General features: G+C 41.1%; 1 protein-coding gene across 3 annotated transcripts in view; it reads left to right on the forward strand.

The window, feature by feature from the left end:
- Positions 1-1,745: 1,745 nt before the first annotated feature.
- CCDC186 (coiled-coil domain containing 186) overlaps positions 1,746-18,724 on the forward strand; it is a 35,116-nt gene continuing 18,137 nt past the window's right edge. Inside the window, exons 1-3 of one of the 3 annotated variants that reach the window (XM_033065995.2) lie at positions 1,746-1,814; positions 15,228-15,918; positions 18,085-18,211. In XM_033065995.2, coding sequence (XP_032921886.1) covers positions 15,245-15,918; positions 18,085-18,211 — 801 coding nt within the window. In that variant the 5' untranslated portion in view covers positions 1,746-1,814; positions 15,228-15,244. Of the gene's footprint in view, positions 1,815-2,505; positions 2,556-14,786; positions 14,806-15,227; positions 15,919-18,084; positions 18,212-18,724 lie in introns of those variants that run through there. The other 2 variants (XM_033065996.2, XM_033065993.2) reach the window with 2 other exon arrangements.

Below are 18,724 nucleotides of genomic sequence, written 5' to 3' on the forward strand. Positions count from 1 at the left end.
TTATTTTCTGTCACACTAAACTGTCTTTATCTTGACCTACAAGTTTGAATCTTTCAGTTCTCTCAGCTGCCCTGCTGAGAGGGGAGTGAGCCAGCAGCTTTGTGTTGGCCAGGGGTTAAACAACAGGTTTCAAGGGGCATTTTCTAGGACCAAATTTGCAGTTGTGGCTCTGAAATTCCAAATACCTAGAAAGAATATGGAGAAAAAGAACTTGCTCTGAAATAACTCTTTGTTAGTAAGCAGCACATTCTGCTTTGAAGGTCATCCATGAAACAAGCTGAAGAAATCATCACTGGGTAGGTGATGATTTCATACATGTAGGTATGTGTATGCTTTTATATGTATCTAAAAATAAATTAGCCAAAATAAAGTAACAATCTGATCTAACATCAAAGTTAGCCTTGCTATGAGTAGGGAATTGGACTAGATAATTTACCCAGGTCCCTTCCAAATGGAATTATTCAATAATTCTAACTTGCTTTTCTATTGTAATGTTTTAGATGTTACTGCAGGAGAGATGCCAGTGCTCATTTTAGCTGAGCTGCTATAGCAAATACAACTGCTTTCACTTACCAGCTTGTCTGCTAAGGTATTTTTTCAATTTATTTTTTATTAAATAAAACGGCATTTATTCCATGCTCTGGATTCCAAAAAGCTTTGTGCTCCACTGAAAAACTGCTGATCCCAGCACTGAAATGTAGTCCAGATTTTTGATGCCCAGCAATTTATTTATTATTTTTTTAATCCAACCAGAGTAAGGAATGAAGTCCCAGCAAGTGCTAAGTGAAGCTTGTTTATTAACATTGCTGGATTGACTCTTGCGTTGGCATGTGGGTGCAGAGGGTTTTGAAATAATGTCCGGGGCTTGGTTATGGAGAATGAGATGCTGTTTACTAAGGGAGAAGATTCTATTCGTCATTACATGTGCACTGGATCTTGCAAAAGTGAGAGACATCTTTGTAACCATCTCTCTGAAAACTGCTGGGCTGAAGAATCCCTCCTGTAAGGCAGCTGCTCTGGGCTGTGGTTTTAGATAGTGCCATGGAATGTTTGACATGAGATCCCTTATTTAACATAATCATATGTTTAAATAAGAAGAGGAAAAAAAAAAACCCCAAAGCACCCAGATTGAAAAAATATCTTGTGTGAAATCACAGAATCAATTAGATTGGAAAACACCTCTGGGATCATCGAGTCCAACCTATGACCCAACACCACCTTGTGACCCAGAGCACGGCACTCGGTGCCACATCAGGCTTTCCTTAAAACACCTGCACAGACAGTGACTCCACCACCTCTCTGGGCTGTCCGTCCGGTGTCTAATCACCCTTCCTGTGAAGAAATTCTTCCTAATGCGCACCCCAAACGCCCCGTGGCGCAGAGCGCACTAACAGCACAGCACTGTGTCCCGTATGCAGCGCTCGGGGCGTTCAGCACCGTCAGTGCCTCGCGGGCTTTGGTAGGACCGCGGCGGCAGCGCGGGGCGAGGGAAGGCGGCGGGATGGTCCCGCTCCACCTGCGGGTCCCTGCGGCTGCCGCCACCGCCCGCTCGCCCCCGGCCCGCCCCGATCGGCACCGCAGGCACCGCAGGCACCGCGACCCCCGCGGGGCTGGGCCGGGCCGGGCCGGGCCGGCCGCACCGCCCGGGGCTGCCCCGGTCCCGCCCCGCCGCCGGCCCCGCCCGCCGCCGCCATCTTTGTTGATGTGTCAGCGCGCCGGGCCGGCGGCCGGCGGGGAGCGGGTCCGCGCTGTGCCCGCCATGGCCGCACTGCCGCCGCTCCTGCCGCCGCTCCTGCCGCACGAGTAGCGACCGGGTGAGCGCCCGTGCCTCAGCAACCGCGGGCGGACAGGGCGGGTGGAGGCTCGGAGCCGCCGTCCTCCAGCCGCGAGGGCTCTGCCGGGCTCCTCGAGGGGCCGGCGCGGGGCGGCCGAGGGTGCTCCACGGGACGGGACGGGACGGGCGCTGCCCGGCGGGCTCGGGAGGGGCTGCGGCGCCGCTGATCCGCCTCACTGTCAGCGGGCGATACAGCCTGGGGGGCGCGGGGGCGGGGGAAGGACGGCAGGGAGGCAGGGTTCCCCGGGCGGCGAGGGGCTCTCCCCGGGCAGGTGGGGGCACTGGGCTGGCAGAGGTCGCGCCTGGGCCGTGGGCGAGGCGCAGGAGGAGGGAGCGAGGTGACAGCAGGGCCAGGGCTGAGCTCCTGCCATAGCAACCAGCACCTTCCCGTCCGGACTCCGAGCGGGCAGCGCAGCCTCCTGTGCTGGCTCGCAATCTCTTTGTTTCTGTACAGCTTTCTTCTCCGCGGTGTTAATTAGGTTGTGCTGTTTCACTGTCTGCGTGCTGATTTTGCTGTATGGGTAAATAACCAGATAACAAATCCCAACAACTGTTATGAAGGTTATTTTGTAGAGCCGGCTGCGGTGTTGGCGGTAGGGTACGTGTCCTTGTTTTTGCAGACGGTATTTGTAAAAGCTGCTTGCCCTTTTAGGTTTGAAATGACTTCAGCAAAATGATTATGATGTAGGCTGGCTCTTTTCCTGGAACATAGTCTGCGCAGGTGAGTCTGATACATGTATACTTCAGTGAGACTCTGTGCGGACCGAAAGAGGATTTCTTAGGGAATAGAAATCTATGTGTAAGATGAGCAGTATGGCATTCTGGCTTTAGTGTTGCTTTGCTTTATATTCTCGTAGAGCTGCTTTTCAGAAGTTGCAAACAGAATACACTAAAAATCAGGTATGGCCACTGTCCCCATATGTACAAGGAAATTGTTGAAACTGTGAGCCACAGCTGTGTTTCTCTATGGGCAAGGAGGTGTAATCACTGGCTGCTCTGAATGCTTATATTGACATTGACTTTAGGGAGGAGATGGTTAAGCACTGGAGATATGAGAAACTGAAAGCATGAAGATGGTTCAGGAGAATGTCAGATGACATTTGAAATGTCATTTGTTTTATATACAACTCGTTCTATATTGCCTTTGAGCTCTTATTTTTCTGAAAATCATTAGTCATCAATTCTTGTCTGGTTTTAAAACAGTATCATTTTATAAGACTCGATTTGGAATTGACAGATACCTCTTGGCATTGTGAGGTTCACTGCTTCAGACTGTTGAGAAAAGGGCTGAAGAACCAAATACAGAGTGTGGTTAATTTGGTCCTAATTAGCAGCTCTGTTGCTTAATGCTACCTGAAGTTAATACTGAATTTCCTGAAGCTGGCTTTTAAAAGAGCTATTAAAAATAGAAAGGCAATGTTTTTCTGCATTTAATGGTGTTATTAGGCATGTTAAATTAGTAGATGTGGGCTCCAGGAAGCAATATCCTGTACTTAGTTCTGGGCTGACTTGTTGTGAACTTATTTTCCAATTGCTAAAGACAATATTGGCTAGCCTCGTGGATAATGCTTACCTACAAGTCATAGTCCAAGACCCTGCTAGATCCTGCTGCCTCAAATTGAGGGTGAAAATAAAATCCCATCAGAAACAAATCAGTGTCAGAATAAAAGGGAAAATCATGACCCTAATTTCAAGAAGTACATAGAATACTGATACTGTATTAATATTGTCTGTAATACTACCTCTTAGATTAATTAACAGAAATCAGTCTTCTGTTGAGCTCACAGTTGACTTTTTCACGTCCTTAAAGGATTGAAATGTCTACATTCTTGTTTCCAGGGATACTGGAGAAACTCTAGGAAAGTCAGATTTAAAAACAGTTGCTGTTTTTCAGTGTGTAATGACCATACAGACAGTAATTCCATGGCTGAATTTTACAGCCTTTTGCATGTTCTTGAAACAACATTTGAAAAGAGACATAGAAAAGCAAACATGCTGCAATCTGCAGTGCCAAATATGCCAAGATCCATGTCTTGCCCATGCCATGACACTACAGGTTTGTAAGAAGGTGTGCCAGAGCTCTGCCTTGTGAAGTGTGAACAAGAGTTACGGCTCTGTTATAGGTGTAGAGGACCTGTCATAGAATGTGTGCTTTGGCCAGGTTGTGTACTCAGTCATAAATTTGATTTCTTCCCCTCCCTTAAGACATTCTTCTTTGCACAGGTGATGTTATCAGTGTCAGAAGGGGAATGCAACCAGGGTTCTAGTAAGGACAGAGCTGCTCCTGGCCTTGTTGTAAGCACAGCTAAAGGCAGGGTGCTAGAACCTACAAGGTCACAGTAGTGCTGTTGCTGGCTTTGCTTTCATTGGTTGCTGAAGTAGAGACTCATTTTATTGACTTGGAAGAGAAAGAGTTGTTCTGTTCTGAAGATACACACAAGATTGCAAGTCTGTGTGTAAACCCTGGAGTATCCAAGCCTTGTGTGATGCTCACAGTAAAAGGATGTTGTTGTTAATGTGTTGTTTTCCCCCGCTACAGGAGCTTCCAATGTTGGGGCTCCTATGACAAAAAATAACACTCTCAAGGTTACCCCATGACTTCTGTTATGATGGGAGCAAATCTAGTCTCACTTGTTAAACCTTAACTGATGAACTTTATTTTGGAGTTGTGCTGTTGACTCCAGACATAGAGTTAATATGACTGTAATATTAACTATGTGCATGAGTTTGATAGAAAACCTGGTGCTGCCTTGAAGGAATTGTACATTTCTGTTCAGCTATCTAACTTGTGATGTAAGCAAAGGAAAGCAAATACAAAGTTTGAGTAAATCTTTTCTTCTAAAGTACTTGTCTCATGTTCAAAGAATTTATAGAAGTGCTGAGCTCTGCACTCTGGCACTGCCATTGGTGTTTAATGAAGTCACACCTGAGAAGAATAATTCAGTGGAAGTGTTAAACTGATAAAAGCAAGGAAATCCTGCGAGCACTCACTGTGTACAGTCACTGTTCCACTCCTTCCCTTCAAGCACATGCATCAAAGCAGGTTTTTGTGTGAGTTGAGTCAGAAGCTGTGTCAAGTTCTGCCCGGGCTGGAGGACTCCATGTCCCAGTGTACAGCTAGCTTTTCCACTTTTATTTGATCTTGGGCAAAAGTGAATTAATATTGGGATGCCTAGTGTGGGTGGGACTCTGGTGTTTCTTTTGCTTCCTATATGTGCTGTCTGTAAATACAGGAGAACTGGGAGTGTGTGAGACCTCATGGCCACCCTCTTTTGTATGGAGTACAAGCAGTGGTGATCATCATCATCTCTTTGTCAGCTTAAGAATCCTGTCTTTTTCTTAGGCAGTGTGATGCTTTCCAGTCCAGTTCATCTCCTAGTGTGTTTCGTAACTTGGGTGGCTTGCTGCTCTGATTAATGTTGGATGTGGAATTGTAAACAAATATGTAAACCTGGAGCCAGAAGGACTTTGAAATTCATCTCACATTAGGTTATGTAAAATACCTGGGTTTTTTGGACCTTTTTGTCCCAGTCCCTTTCAATTTAGTTCAAACCCTTTATTTGTCTCTCTACACAGCTGCTATGCAGTAAAGCTGCATTTTTTATCTTATGTAAACCAGAACTTCTTTAGCAGAATCCTTTTTTTTAATAAAAAACAAACTTCATTTGAAAACAGAGTTATCTCTAGTACTTGAGCTTCCCTGTTTTGCAGTGTTACCTGGTGAGGTAATGCTTAGTCTGAGAAAGCCGTTTGTGACAGAGTTCTTGGGAAAGATATCATGCAAAGCACAGGTAAGCTGGGTATTAACTGGAAACAATAGGAAAGTGTGTTTTGCTGATCACTGTGTTGACTAGTAGACAGTAGCTATGGAAAAAATAGCCTTAGGAAAGAAAAACCAAAAACTTTACCCAGCAAGTAGAAAGGTGTGGTCAGTCTGTCCAGATTAGTTTAGGTAAAAATATTATTAGTGAGCTAAACGAACTAAAATTTTCTCTTCAATTTTGTTTTTAGTCTTATTGTCATGTAAAATTGTTACCAAGAGTTCTGATGCAATGACAAAGGTTGGCACTGACTTGGAAAATCATTTTAGTTTGCTTAAGCAATGATTATTGTGTAAAAGTTCATGAAGAGAGGCATTTTGAGTTTTGCAATGAACAGCACAACTTGTAAGAAGCTAGAAATGTTTTCATACCCCAAAATTATTCTTTAGCAATCTCGTTGGGTTGTCATTATACACATGGTAGCACATATACTGTCTAACAGGTTCATCTCTTACCTGAGTGTAATAGGTTGGAAATTGAATTAAAATGGCAGCTGATTGTAACAGGTGTCTGACTGTTAATGGTTACTTTTAGAATAATGTCTTTAAAGATCATAGAAAGTACTTTATTTTTCTGTTGTGATTCATCTAAGATTGTGTTTCCGGTGGAATATTTTATAGCATGATAGCTAAAGGAGACAAATAGACCTTTGTGGAACAAACTGTTCAGACAAGTTTAGTTCTTTCTAATGAATGCTGGGGCATTTGTGAAGCTTTTTTTATATTAGGTTGCTGCTTGGTCTGTCTATGTGTGGCTTGTCAAGAAAACTCTACAAATCATTGTTCTCTTCTGTATTCTTCAGCCAGTAAATCCTAACTAAGTCTTTGAAATACAAAGTCCATCTCCGGTGTTACACTGGATTATACTGCATCTCACATTAACACTTGAATTTGCAATTTGACCTGGGTAAAGCACTTGTACTCTCTTTTTGTTGCTCAGGAACCTGCAATAGGGAAGTGGGTCTGTTACTGAACTGTTCAAATGGTGCTCATGTGCAGCTTTTGCTTTTAGTGGGGTCTTCTGATGAGCATCAGAGCTTTGTCACGAAAGTCTTTTAACTGTTGACATTTCAGTCATATGTCACTTCTAATGCATGAGTGGAAATGTAAAGCAGTATAAAATGTCTCTTTAGCAGAGCCTTTAGTCTGTACTGCAGTGATTGGGAAAAGAACCAACCTATTATGGCACTATAAATGATGAATGTGCTTTTGGTAAAGCTGTGTATTTGTTTTTGCTTCATGAGCTTCAATAGCTGCTTACATGAAGAGAGGTGCTTCCAAGATTGGATTCTGCTTAACTGTAATGAACCATGTTTAAAAATCAGTCTGTGGATTGGAATTGAATATTATATATTCTTTTATGTGAATGAATAGGACACAGAGTAGTTTAAATGGCAGAGTATATATTGATTCTGAGTTGGCATGTACAATAGCCTTCTTTTAAAATTCATAGTTCCTGTTGAATAACAACTTCCAAGGGTTAAATGTAAAACTGCTGTGTCAGGATAGATTTAGGGCATTGCTGATCTTTGAAGGAATTTTTGAAAATCAGAAGAAAGGTATGTTTTGAAACACTGCTCAGTATTACTGAGTAAAAGACAGCCCTTGCTTGCATATGAAATAAATGTTAGATTCCATTCCAGCAGAAAGAGCTGAAGTCTCTGCTCACCTCCAAGTTGTTGCTAAGATGGGGAACTACTTGTTCCCAGTGCTTTTACAGATCAAGAGACAGAACACTGTAAGACATAATGGAAGTTTCATTTGTAGCTGAGTCCAGTCCACAGGTGTGTCTGGGCAGGTTGCTAAGAGCTTTAACTGGTAGTTGAGGGCTGGAGTAATTTGAGAGTGATTTACAATGTGACTTGAGGTGTAAGTGTAAGTCTTCAAAGTAGCTGTAAAATGCACATAACTTCCTCTTGCAAATTCATGTGGCTGCATTTTAATTTGCTATTGGGTGATGCAGGGAAAAAAGTAAATCTTTTCTTTGCAGTTGTAATTTTATTAGGATAATGCTTTTCATTAAAATAAAAAAAAAAATCTGTCTTCCAGACAAAGATTGTACAGCTAAGTTAAAAATATTTATTTTTTCAGCTATAACATGTATCAATGGACAGGCCTCTTGATTGGAAAGCCAGAGTAATAAAAGTGAAGATTTCCTGTTAGCTCGTTAGACCAGCTACAGTTTCAGGTGCTTCAGTGCTCTGCTTTGGTTTCTGAAGTTTTTTGCAGGTGAGCAAACAGGGCAGTTGCTGTGAAAGCATTACATTTCTACCTGGTTTAACTAGAGTGTAGAATTTTCTGTTCATCTAGTACAGGGCTATGCAGAGAGAAACCCCACAACTTTCTATATATGTAGGCAAACTATATGTCCGCTTTCCTGAATTCAGTTTTACCAAAACAGGAGTGATTCATAGGTGTCTGAATCCAGTGTCTTCAGTATCAAAATGGAGCTATCTACCCTTCTTGCTCCCACAACACTGGGATCAGCTAGCAAAGAAAAATCTCTGTAAACCCATAAACAGGGATTTTTGGTGGAATTGGAGAGAAGGCCGCAGAAAAGAGCAGAGATGTTTGTAAAATCATTGGAATGTGTTACAGAGAGCAGCAACAGTGCCTGGGACAGACAGCTGGTTATTTGAGCTATGTGTTGCTGTCCAGTCTTTTGGTGTGGTACTAGGGAAAAGAAGTCATTGCTCTCACTGGGGAGTCTGAGGATGTTAAGAATAAACCCCTTTTCTAACTGTCTCCATAAGAAACTCTCCAGAGGATAAGCATCCCTTCTCCTGGTTGCTGACACTGGACACTAAACATGAACTGCAGTTCAGAAAACAGAACCAGTGTGGAGGGATAGTGAGTGTTACAGAGCATTTGAAGAGATGACTGCTTAAGGATATTTGCTTGGATTTTAATGATGAATTTCCAGTGGAACTTATCTTCAGAATGTGCCATCTTGGAAAACAAAATAAAGAGTAACAGCAGCAATTTTGTGAATTGTAATCCAGTTCTTGAACCAGGAAGTATGGATCACAAATTACAGCATTAAAAGAATTGCACTGAAGCAGTTTCAAGGTATGTTTTTCCTGTAAATACATGGACTTCGTTTAGAGGTGTGCAGTGATTCCTTAGCAAGTTTACAGCACACACTGCAGTGACTGAGCAGCTCTGCATCCTGAGGTGGCATCAGTATAGGAGCAGTAGGGGCTTCTGGGAATTGGGGCTGCTTGTGTTGGTGTCACCAGGTTTTTCTGTAACTGAGCTGCTTGCCAGGCTGTGTCATGGTCCTTATGGGGCACTGCTGAGTGTGGGAGTCCTCTGCCTGTGACTGATGGAGCACTGCATCACTCCTTTCCTTGTCCCCCACCTGCTCTCTCAAATGCATCACAACTCTATGGCAGCTTTGAGTAGTTTTGAGACTTTAGTCTATTACTAAAGGAAATTTGAGTACTCTGCTGTGACCAGTATGAAATGGAAAGAGGAAAGCTACCTAGTACTTCTGTTTAAAAATGAGCTTGTTTCATATCCTATAAAACCTGTCTGGATGTTTTTTACATATCCAGAGGTAAAGAGCATATATGGTCTGACCTGATGTAAGAACTGCTTTTTCACAATATTATGGATTGCACATGTACCTTTTAGGAGAGTAGATGATTCCCTCTTCATCAGTGATAGTGCTATAAGGCCTTTCTTAGGAGCACAGCCAGGTGTGGCAAACATCTGCCCAAAGATGATGCAAAAGCCTTTCTTGTTGAAAGGAGCTAAAATAGTTCAATGCTACTGGCCATTATATTATGTAATGTGTAGTTGAATGTGTCTGGTGTCCGGTAAACTGCATTTGCTGTATTAAGTTCTTATTATTTCCCTTTCAGAAGGTTTTGTGCCTCAGAGTCACTTATCTCAATGCTCTTCACTTTCATTTCAAGCCTGGATTGAGCAAGGTTTTGTATATGCACACATCCGTGAAGCATTATTCCTTCCTGCCCTTTTTGTCCTTCTCTCTCCAGAATGTTTAGGCCTTGCAGTATAAATGTGTTTTTTTCTCTTGAAGCAGTGATTTTTGTTTCTCAGGACCTTGACCTTAAGTGTGCTTACAGAACCACCCGAGGCACACACTTCTGTCATTCTTTAATCTGTTTGTTGTAAAAAGCCCCATTGTGATAGTTACTAGGTGACAAGGCACTTTTTTCCCCTTCTTTTTAGTTAAGTCTTCTAGACAAACCACACCTCAGTGACAGTTTCCTATAGCTACCATTTAATGTGTTTCCCTAGCTGTCATCTCACATGTATTTTGAAATTGGCTGAAACAAAATAGTTTCCTCTTTCTTGAATATTTACAATGTAAGTATTGACAGTTTGGGTCAAATTCTAGCATTAGCAGTGCATCTGCTTAGGAAAAGCCTTTCAATAGGAAAGTTGAACAGACAGGCAGTTTGAAATGGCATAATATTGAATTAAAACACACCAGGACCTCAGCATTGGCCTGTAGTCATTGGGTAGCAGGCTGGAGCTGGGAAGGTGGTGTTCCTAATTGGAATTAGCAGTACTGCCATGGTGGGAAGGATTTTCAACCAGTGCAGTGGATGAACAACCAAGGGATGAGGGTGCCAACAGCTTCCTTAAAAAGTTAAGAGTGTACATTCTTTTTAGCAGAGGAAAGAGGAGGACTGAGTGTTACAGAAACTGCTTTTCTCGGTGCCAGTGGATGGACTCTGAAGTGAGAATTTGCTGTTACAGCATAAACTTCTCTGGACTGCTGCTGAAGGTAGCTGCAGGAAATACTTTTTTTCTTCCTTTTGTTGGCATGTTACAGGAGTGTGTTTTGAGATTTTTTTTATGTTCTCCCAGGATCATCAATAATTTGATTGTGTCAGATATTTCCTTGAAGAGCTTAAATGACTCATATTTGTTTTCATTTTTATCATTTGGTTAGCAGTTAATAGAAGATATTTCTGTTGTGCAACAGAAAGTGAATTAAAAAATTGCTATTTCCTGAGTCTTTGCATTCCCTGACATACCTGGGAGACATTTGTGTGTGCTGTTCACACACTCCATTGGCAGGCTCTCTGCTCCCTGCCTCTGATTCCAGTCAGTTGTGCTATCAGCAGTTTGGCAGATAAGCACATCTTAGTTTAAGTAGTGTGATAAATGCCTGTAACCCTTACCAGTACCAGCCTTTAATATTGTGTGTCCAACTATTTAACTACTTACTCATTTTAGATGTTACATTGGAACTTGGAAATCATATGTGCTGATGCAGATTTAAACTTAGTTTTGTGAATAATGATGAAAAGTATGTATGCTCTTTGCAGCTTTGAAGAACACATCTGTTCTTCAAAGATGCAAAGAAAAATGAGAAAAAACAGTGGTGTTAAAAAAATAAAAGGCAGTTTTGGGTTTGAAGGGTACAACTTGGCTGTATTGTGATGTGTAGGGAGATGTTTTGCAGACGTGGCTGAGCTGTCTCCTGTTCCTCATTCCTGCTGCTCTCATCACCAGGATCTGAATTGATGTATTTCCACTTGCATGGCTTTGTGTCACTGCACTGGGGGAGAACACAGCCAGCTGCCTCCTCTCTGTTCGAGTGTCAGACTAATTCTGAGCTGTAAAGCAGAGGATGATGACTGGTCAGACCAGTTGTGTGAGTCCAGTCACGGCAGCGAGTCCTGTCACAGCTGCACGGAGTGTCACAAGGCAGTGACAGAGCTTTTCACCTGCTGCCCTAAAGGAATGGCAGTCATTAATGGCATGTGGGCAAGCAGGCTTGGGCTGGGCCACTGCGAGTACTGCTTTGAGAAGCTGCTGTGGCACAGGCAGCAGAAGGGACTCACACTTTGGAGTGAGACAAACGTCACACTTCTGCCCCGTTGTCGAGGTGATTGTTAGGCTAAGGAAGGAGCAGAGCAGTTGGTTGAAGGTAGAAGCTTTGTTAAACACTGCAAGAACCCAGAACTTTGCTGTCAGTCAACACACTGTGTGCTTGTTTGATGTTTAAGCATATCATTACATAAACCAGTTCACTTGCTTCACTCAAGATTTGCTTTTTCTGATTGTTTTTTATGCCTTCTGAAGACATCATAAGAGACACTAAACTATTTTGGTTTTTTAAGGCAGTATACATAACCTTAGTACATCCCTGATTTTGAAACAGTAACTTGTAAGAGTGATTAGAGTAATACAAGATAGATATTATACCTGGAAAGGTGTGGAGCTCCTATCAGGTGGTGTCCAAATATTGTCTGGAGCTTGATGGATTTGTATATTTGATGTGCAGCAATCAAATATTAGCATGTTCATCTCAACTGGCTACTGCTAGACTGGCAATATTGATTCTTTTATCACACAAAATGTTTTGCTTACAAGCCATGAGCCTTTTCTTTAGTGACATCATTGCAGTTTTGGGTCTCTGGCATTATATGGGAAGTGTCTGTTACATTCAGTTGCCTGAGGTAGGCAGAATAAACTTTGAATGTTCAAGAGACATTTGACTATCAGTATGAATTTGCATTGACAGCTGTTCCACATGAGTTCTTTGTCTGGACATTTCTGGTGTGAAAATAAACTGTGATCCTGTTATCAATTATTTAATTTTTAAGAGTTAGTAATTAGAATGTAAAAGCTAATATTATTCAGTGACAATAGGGGGGAAATATCGATGTATGTCATGAGTAGGTGCAGGTAGATTTGGGCAGATAAGGCTAAATCCTGTCTGTTGGAATCATAAAGACTGTGAACTTAATGTGGTAAATGATATTCTAGCTACCACTGAAAATTAAAGTAGGTCTGCAGGGAACACTGAATCATCATAATTTGCTTTTCTTGCTTTAACTGATTTGTATAATCATTACTCAAATTCCTCATGCTTTTGATATAAAACCTACACTTTATTTATGATTAATAATAACTAAGTTATTATGGCTATGGATTCAGTGGTGGGTTTTTTTCTGTGACTGAGTTGTGCAAATAATTGTTTCTGCTTCCATGTAGATTAGTCTTTGTACTACTAATTCACAGTATTATGTACAGAAGGAAGTAACACAATAAAAAGAAAACTTGGTGACCTTCCTAATGCACTCTCTTAACAGGGCTGTATTTTTCACTTGTTGCTTCCATGTGGAGATAAATACCCTCGAGTTTGCTGTCTGGACCGGAAATTTTACATGTAACAACCAACATGGAAGTTCATGTGTCTGATTTTACCACTCCTTTACTTGTGGTTAAGGTGAATTGCAGCAGCTGGGCATTCAAAACTGAGTTTGAGGCAGTAGTGCATCAAACAACTGCACATTTTGGAGGTTCTGTAGCACTTCAGAAGGTACTTTAAAAAGGGCTTAAAATCACATAAAAACACTCCTCTGGTCATTCCAGAGAAAGCATCATCAAGAACTTGGACTGGAGTAACTACTAGAGAAAAAAAACAGTTCCTCAGCTTTATGCTAATGCTGTATCTTTTACAGCTGAGTGTGTGGATTATAAACTACTTTTGACAAGAGGGAACAGATACTAGAAGGTGAATTTTTCTTCCGTCTTAACTGCATCTTTTGCAAATTATCTTATGGTTATTGATTGTTGAAAGTGCACTAGTCTGAAAGCATTGGTTTTTAACAGCATTTTAATGAAGTAGGAGCTAATGTGTTCTGTTACTATCGAAATGAGTACTTTTTCTTGAGGTTATATTCACTTTTACTTTCACATTGAGACTGGCGGTTGAGTTTGCTTTGTTTGAGGAATAACAGCAGTACATTGTGAACTTTTATTGCTAGCAGAGGTTATCAAAGGGTAGATGGGTTCCAAAAGAGAATTTGTTTGGACTGCACAAACCAAGCGGTGGGATTTTCTGGTTTCAGTGTTGACCTAAACATAAATGTATTGAAGTAAAGGGTAATCAGGGATTTTATTAATGCCAGAGAAAATCTGTTTGTAGAATGAGGAATCCTTGTCACATTGTATAGACTCTCTCATTCCCCATCTCTGTGATCGTTTGTGCCTCTTCCTTACCACCTGTATTCTGGTTTGTACTGGGTTAGAGGCTGTAGCATTGAGGATTTTTTTTTTTTTGTTCAGAAACCAAAAAAGGAAAACTTGTTTGCTTGTTATTTAAAAAATACGTGATTCTCATTCGCTCATTTGTGACTCTTCGTCAGTTGTGATTCTGAACTGAATGCTCTGTTTTCCATGTGCTCCCCTCTTGCTCATTATATGCCAGTTGTTGCCCAGCTGAAGGTTTCAGGTACTGGTGGGAGGAGTTTTGTGGAATTTCCTGGTAGAAAGACCTGGATCTGCTTTATGTACCTAGCAGTGAAAGGTGACAGTGGTAGCAGTTGGTGACAGGTATAATGGGATTCATAAACCCCTCTGTTTTAACAGTGTGAGCCTCAGTAGGAAGTGTTGGTTAATAAGGCAGCACTCTGGGGAGTGGAGAGAAGCCAAAGAGCACAAAGGGATTTCCTTTCAGGCTGAGGCAGAGGGAGGAGCATGGAGCAAGTACCTGAGTGGCTCAGATGGTTGTGGCTATGTAAGGGAGAGCTGAACAAGTCAGAAAGTAAGGATGGAAACAAGCTTGATATGGCAAGTACACACTTCCTTTGAGATAGCTCTTGGAATAGCAGAGAAGAAATTATAAATTAAAAATTTGCCTTGTTTATAAATAGGCTAAATTACCTGATATAGGAGGGTAGGGTTGCATATAAAAGTTAGGACTGCGGTAATGAATTTCTCCTAATGGAAGTAAGGGCTTCCTGTGCTCGCTAAAAATGCCAGTAGTCTTTTCAGATACAGGACCATCTGGGGTTCCTGAAAAAAGAAGATATAGTATTATACCCAGGCTCTTCCATAATTATTTAGGCTTTTTGGATCCCAATATGTTGTCCTTCTAGTGCTTCTAGAGAGCTTCTACTGAGCTTTTTAAGTCCTTGCTCTGCAAGCTACTGCTTGAGAGAGCAGATCTGCCACAGACCATCTGTGCTCTTCCACAGGGGATTGTGATTGCTTGAAAACAGATGGGAAAAAGAATCTCACCCCCATCCTCCCCCAGCCCCTTCTCTTTTTTTCCTGGGTACAGATGCATTTTACTGTATGGGTGCTCAGTGAGGACATGACAGTAAGGAAATTGAATATTCTGGCTGCAACAGGGAGTCATCCTATGTTGTAAAAATGAGTAAGTCAAGACATCGTTGCTTTCAAGTCATGTAGGGAAGTGAAAAGTGTAAGGCCCTGAATGCTTAATTCTTTTGGGTTATTTATTGTCATGAAGTATTTCTTAGAAGCAATCACTTGGAATTTTTGTGGATTTAAATGATAGACTTATTAGTTCTATTAAGTTCTCCTTTTTTATTGTCTTTGCATTTACTATCTCTCTGCTTCCTGTTTACTATCCCTGATTTCTCACCTTCACTTAGAAAAACTTTATATTTTGGAGAATTTACTTAAAAGTTGGGCTGAAAGGTCATCAAACTCTGTATAATATGTATCTATATATTTTTGCACTTTTAATTTTACTTTCTAGTAGCCCTTATTTCCCCTATCTCAATCTCTTTTGCTGTTGTATACAATATGTTGTAATATGAATTCTCCATCTAGATTTCCAAAGGAAGATTATGGAGGAATATTTACCAGAAATGCAGAGCACATTGGAGCCAACCAACCTGTCAGATGATTCCTCTTTCAAGTCCCCAGATAATGAGGAGGCTGATAAAACACCTGGAATGGAGGAGTGCCCAAGCAACAGTTGCACTGGAAGTGATGCCGGTGTCTTGGAAAGGGAATTGAGTTCATTGCCCTCAGATCAGGATGCAGCAGCTGTTGGCATCAGCACCAATGGGGCCCCAGCAGAAGGACAGCAGCAGTGTGGAGGGGCAGACCCCTCTGCCAATGCCCACTGTGAAAGAAAGGCAGAAGGCTCCACAAAACCAGAACATGTCCCTAGTGAAGAACTTGAACGACACGATCCAAAAACTAACCAGACAGAACAATCATTAATGGAAATATTACAGGATCTAAGGGAGGAATCTGACTTCGTGAAAAAATCGAGTGATAAAATCTATTCAGAAAGCCCTTACGACACAGACTGCACAAAGAAGCTTATTTCCACAATACATCAGACTTCCTCACAGGAGGATTTACTAAAGGAAATAGAGTCTGAACTCTTATCCACAGATTTTTCAAAGGAACCAAAGCTCCCCAATGGTGTGCAGAAGGGTGAACGTGCCTTGGCTGTGTTTGAAAAATGTGTACAAGATAAATATCTGCAGCAAGAGCAAACTATTACAAAGTGAGTATTTGAGTATGTGCATCACAGTTGGAAGTGTGTGCTGAACAATTTTGGCTGCACGTTGTGTGCACCTGCATACAGCATTTGGTATGAAGCAAGTTGTCTCAGGTTGGTATGAGGATAGTTAATGAGCTTTTAAAATTGTTTTTTAAGTGAGGAATCATTTTTACTTGTGCTACATGTAAACAAAAGTGTGTGCTTAGATGTCTGAATTCTTGCAGGATTTGGCAGGAGCTGAATACCCAACTGTGTCATTGAGTTGCTTGCCAATGTCTAGAATTACTTAAATACTGCAGCAGTAATGGAGATTTAAAAATAGTCCAGGATTCATTCAGTCCTTATGTGTCTGTGGAGAAATTAATCTTTGAAAGTACTAACTCCCACAATGGGCATTTTATTCATGTTCAAAATTGCATGTTTCTTTCTCAAGTAGTATTCAATCTCCTGTCGTCATCCAGCAAAGTTATTCATCAGATGAGAGTATTGTTTGAGTTGGAAGTTTCATATATAGATAAACTCTTTGCACATTTTATGGAAAGACTTCTGAAATGCATGACTTGTAAGTGTTGTTGCTGTAATGAACTGGGCTTTATAGTTCTACCAGGCAGTATTCAACATGAATATTTCTGTTCATCAAATGCCAGTTCATTGCTTGATTTCATGATTCCTTACTTGGTGTTTAATACTTTGTTACCTCTTTAAACATGTTTTTTTGCTAACAAAATGTAGCCACTAACTTAATATTTATTCCTTTTTGCAGAGCTGGAAGTGAGTGACTACTTTTCATGTAAGGCTCTCCAATACCATGGTACAGGAGAACATCAAAGGAAGGGAAACCAGATAGAGGGAGAGAGTCCCAGTAGGGAGAGTATTCTCTTGCACTTCACCAGTTAACCTCTGACAGGAACCATCCATGTGAGGAAAGCTAGTTGATGACAGGAAAGCTCAAGAATGCACAGTTAGACACTCAGAAGTTACAGAGGAGGAGTGAGAATCTGAAATGGTGGGTGTGTAGAGAGGGGTAATTCCAGGAGATTGTGGGGTAAAGAGTTTTACTCATTCCTGGTAAACTCAGAGGCAGGGCAGCGTTTTCAGCCATGGACCAGTTTATGTAAAAACATGTCTTTATTTGGCAACCATTTGACACTTGGGGACTCACCTCAAGAGTGAAACTGCTGTGAAACATTTTGTGTTTGGTCAAAGGTTATTCTGGGTTGTGTTTGTTTTGTCCCTTTACGATAAGGAGAATTTCTTGTAACATCATCTGGAAATAGCCAGAGGAGCTCTGGTGTGAATTGAGAATTTGTAATCCTGGAATATTCATTAATAGATTAAAAAGGTCACAAGTGCTAAGCTCTCTGTAACTGATGGTTGTGAATTCCTTATAATTTAGGAGACTAGTTTGTTCAGAGTTTTTTTTTAAAAGGGATATTTAAGTATCTTTTTCAGGTAAATGCATGCCTCCCACAAATTCATGCATTTGGTGCCCTAAAATACCCACCATGTAATAGTGTCTGCAAACATGTAAATACATTTGAGATTGTTTATTCAGCAGTTCTGGCAATGTAACTTCTGAATTTTATGCTAGAATTCAAACTAGGTCTGTGTTGGCTTCAAACAGCTTAACTGGAACTATTGCTAAAAATTGAACTTTGTGAGGAGTCTGGGCACGGATACCTGTTACCTGCTTAGGACTTAAAACTCAGAATTGTTTCTTACCAGGTTGTGAAATTCCATGGATACTCTGAGAAATCCATGAATTTAATAAAACTTCTCTTTTCAGATAAATGGCTGGTGAGACTATCTGACTGGAAGTTACTGTCTTACATTACCTTAAAATTACTAACATTTACAGTTCTGTAGTTTCGTGGGGTTACCAAATGTCCCATGTTATTATGGACCCACAACAACCCTAAAATGCTGGAAACAAGCAGTTTCCTCACAAGGAGGTGGCTGCTTGCTGTTTTGGAATTAAGTTCCACATGCACTTTTTTTTTTTTAAGGCTTTCATGGACTTTTTAGGATTTCTGGCTTCCAGTAAAACTTGCAGATCGAAGAGCGAAAACCATGTATCTCAAGATTGAAAACAAGCAAGCAAAAAACCCTAGTTCTGATCTACCTTGTTTTTAATTTTTATTTTTTTTTTTTTTTTTTTTTACTTTACAGATTAATTAAAGAAAATAAAAAGCATCAGGAACTGATTTTGGAAATTTGCTCAGAAAAGGACAACTTAAAAGATGAACTGAAAAAACGAACAGAAACAGAAAAACAGCACCTCAGCATTATTAAACAGGTACAGATAACAAAGCAGAAGTGCTGGTTAGTATTTCACCTGTGTATAATGTCACTGTTGCCACTGTTGAACAGTACATCATCCCTGGTAGCACAGAGAAGGTGAGGATGAGGATGCCCATGCTTATTATCCCAAGCTTTTTAAGATTATAAATCTACTCTTGTATTCCAATAAATTGTCTAAAAACCTTTAGTGAATTTGGATAAGCCAACTTTGTGGATTCACATCCCTTAAGTGTTCTGTATCTGGTAGTAGCAGCTACTAAATACAGGCTTTTTCTCAGGGGATTGTTAGAACCTCAGCAGGCCAAGGAGGACCGTGGTGTGTGCATGGTGTAGGCTGGTTTTAGTGTGGGAGGAAAAGGTTTCTCACCAGGTGTCACTTCTTGTCTGCTACCTGATGTCCCTGCAGCTGGCTGGCCAGCTTTATAAACTTACTACAGGTTGTATCTTGGAAATCTGGCAAGAGAAACATTTAAAATGCTAATTTCTGTTTGTCCAAGTGCTGGTGACT

This window comes from Catharus ustulatus, chromosome 8 (assembly GCF_009819885.2).
Source record: "Catharus ustulatus isolate bCatUst1 chromosome 8, bCatUst1.pri.v2, whole genome shotgun sequence".
Taxonomy (NCBI): domain Eukaryota; kingdom Metazoa; phylum Chordata; class Aves; order Passeriformes; family Turdidae; genus Catharus; species Catharus ustulatus.